Genomic DNA, 1,816 nt, shown 5'->3' on the forward strand with positions numbered 1-1,816 from the left:
AGATGGGACGGAGTGGTCTAGCGGTAGAGAGCTGGACTGCTAACCCGTAAGTCTCGAGTTCGAATCCGGGTTCCAGTCAGTAGACCGTCCCTGAGTCCACCTAACTCTGATGGGAACCTAACTCACGTTAGGGAAAGTAAAGGCGGCTGGGCATAGTGCTGACCACACTATCTCTTCATATGCCGAGGCCACAGAAACAAGTGAACTCTAATTCACTTGCCCCATAGACCGTCAGGTTTGAAAGGGAAACTTTACTTTAACAAAGCATGATTTCAATATCTACAATATATATATATATATATATATATATATATATATATATATATATATATATATATATATATAATATATATATTTATGTACTTTTACTTTAGAACAACATGAGGTTATGGAATGTGAACCAGAAGAGAATGAAGGCAGTCTGGCAACATACTTGACAACATGTCAAAAAAACCCAGACCACACAGGTTTTATTCCATTTAAAGATTTCAGCGTTGAACATATCACTATCACAAACAGCATTGACGAACTGTACAACATGATCAAGTTTACAGCAGATCTAACCGTAAGGATAGCTGTCCCCTATACAAGTATTAAGAGACCCTCATTTGTACCAGATACAAATGCTCTTTACCCTTGCTCGCATTTGAGAGGTAAAAGTTGCTTAAGAATTGGAACAGGTATGATTACTGGCATCTCGAAATATCAAGATGAAGAAGGTAACACATGTCAATGTAAGGGGTGTAAGAAATCAGACACTCCTCAAACCACCTGGTGGAGTGTGGGCGTGATGACAGCCACCCACGTGGTGTTTGACGACAGCGAGGCTGAGAGTGCGACATGCAGGCTGTTCTTTGACCAGGCGGACAGTCCAGTTGTGACGTTAGATGGCTGGAGAATGTGGGACATGAGCATCAAGGGAGACACCTGCAGATTTTCTTGTGCCTCACATGACATGGAATTGTACGAGAAAGTCCAGAAAATGTACAACAGTTACCTGTATTGTCCACACAAGTTTGAAGAAGGCGTGTCTTTTATTGTGTCACATCCACACGGCTGCTCTAAGCAAGTCTCTATAGGTAAATATGAGAAGCAACACATCCAGAAGCCCCAAGAGTGGTACAGGTGTACCAAGTACACGTATGAGATGAGTACATGTCCAGGAAGTAGCGGGGCTTATGTTTTCTCTAGCGACACCTTGCTTGTACCTCACGTCCACAGTGGATGTAAGGATAAGATCAACTGCAGTGGGGAAGGTTATCAGCAAGTCCATTTGTAAATAGTAAAATCTACATTTTATCATTCTAGTTTAACCTTAATTTTACATGTAGCATTATTTATAGAATGATGGAATAACTTTTAACTGGAATTGAAAATGTAGGTTAAATTACACAACGGTACTTGATAACCATTCTGTACAAATGTATTTTCTTTTAATTGTACTTAAACCGTTGTAGTTTCTTGTACCTTAACGTAAGGTGCATTTTTTCCTACAAGATTTTTTTTTAGAATTTTTAAGCTGTATATGGTGATATGTATTTAAAAATGTACTTATAATACCTAAAACATTTTTGAAATATTTGGTTGCGTGTGTGTGTTTTTTTCTATGATATATATTTATTTTGTTGTTAAAGATTAAACAACAAAGCTTAATTGTAAAACTCATTACTTTTTTTGTGACGAATAATTTTTTTAATAATGAATGCCGTAATTTAAAATGCAAAATATTTGATTCACATTCATATATTTATGATTTTCACTATGTAACTAAAATTTCAATATTTAATGAAGAATATCAACTATTCATATTTATTTA

At 36.5% G+C, this 1,816-nt stretch overlaps 1 protein-coding gene across 1 annotated transcript in view; it reads left to right on the plus strand.

The window, feature by feature from the left end:
- Positions 1-1,563, plus strand: part of LOC131950815 (uncharacterized) — a 14,019-nt gene extending 12,456 nt beyond the window's left edge. The window contains exon 10 of the mRNA XM_059313021.1: positions 375-1,563. Within this exon, the coding sequence (XP_059169004.1) occupies positions 375-1,279 (905 nt within the window). The 3' untranslated portion in view covers positions 1,280-1,563. The remainder of the gene's footprint in view (positions 1-374) is intronic.
- The last annotated feature ends 253 nt before the right edge of the window (positions 1,564-1,816 follow it).

This window comes from Physella acuta, unplaced genomic scaffold, assembly GCF_028476545.2.
Source record: "Physella acuta isolate Inbredline_101_S28 unplaced genomic scaffold, ASM2847654v3 ptg000063l, whole genome shotgun sequence".
Taxonomy (NCBI): Eukaryota; Metazoa; Mollusca; class Gastropoda; family Physidae; genus Physella; species Physella acuta.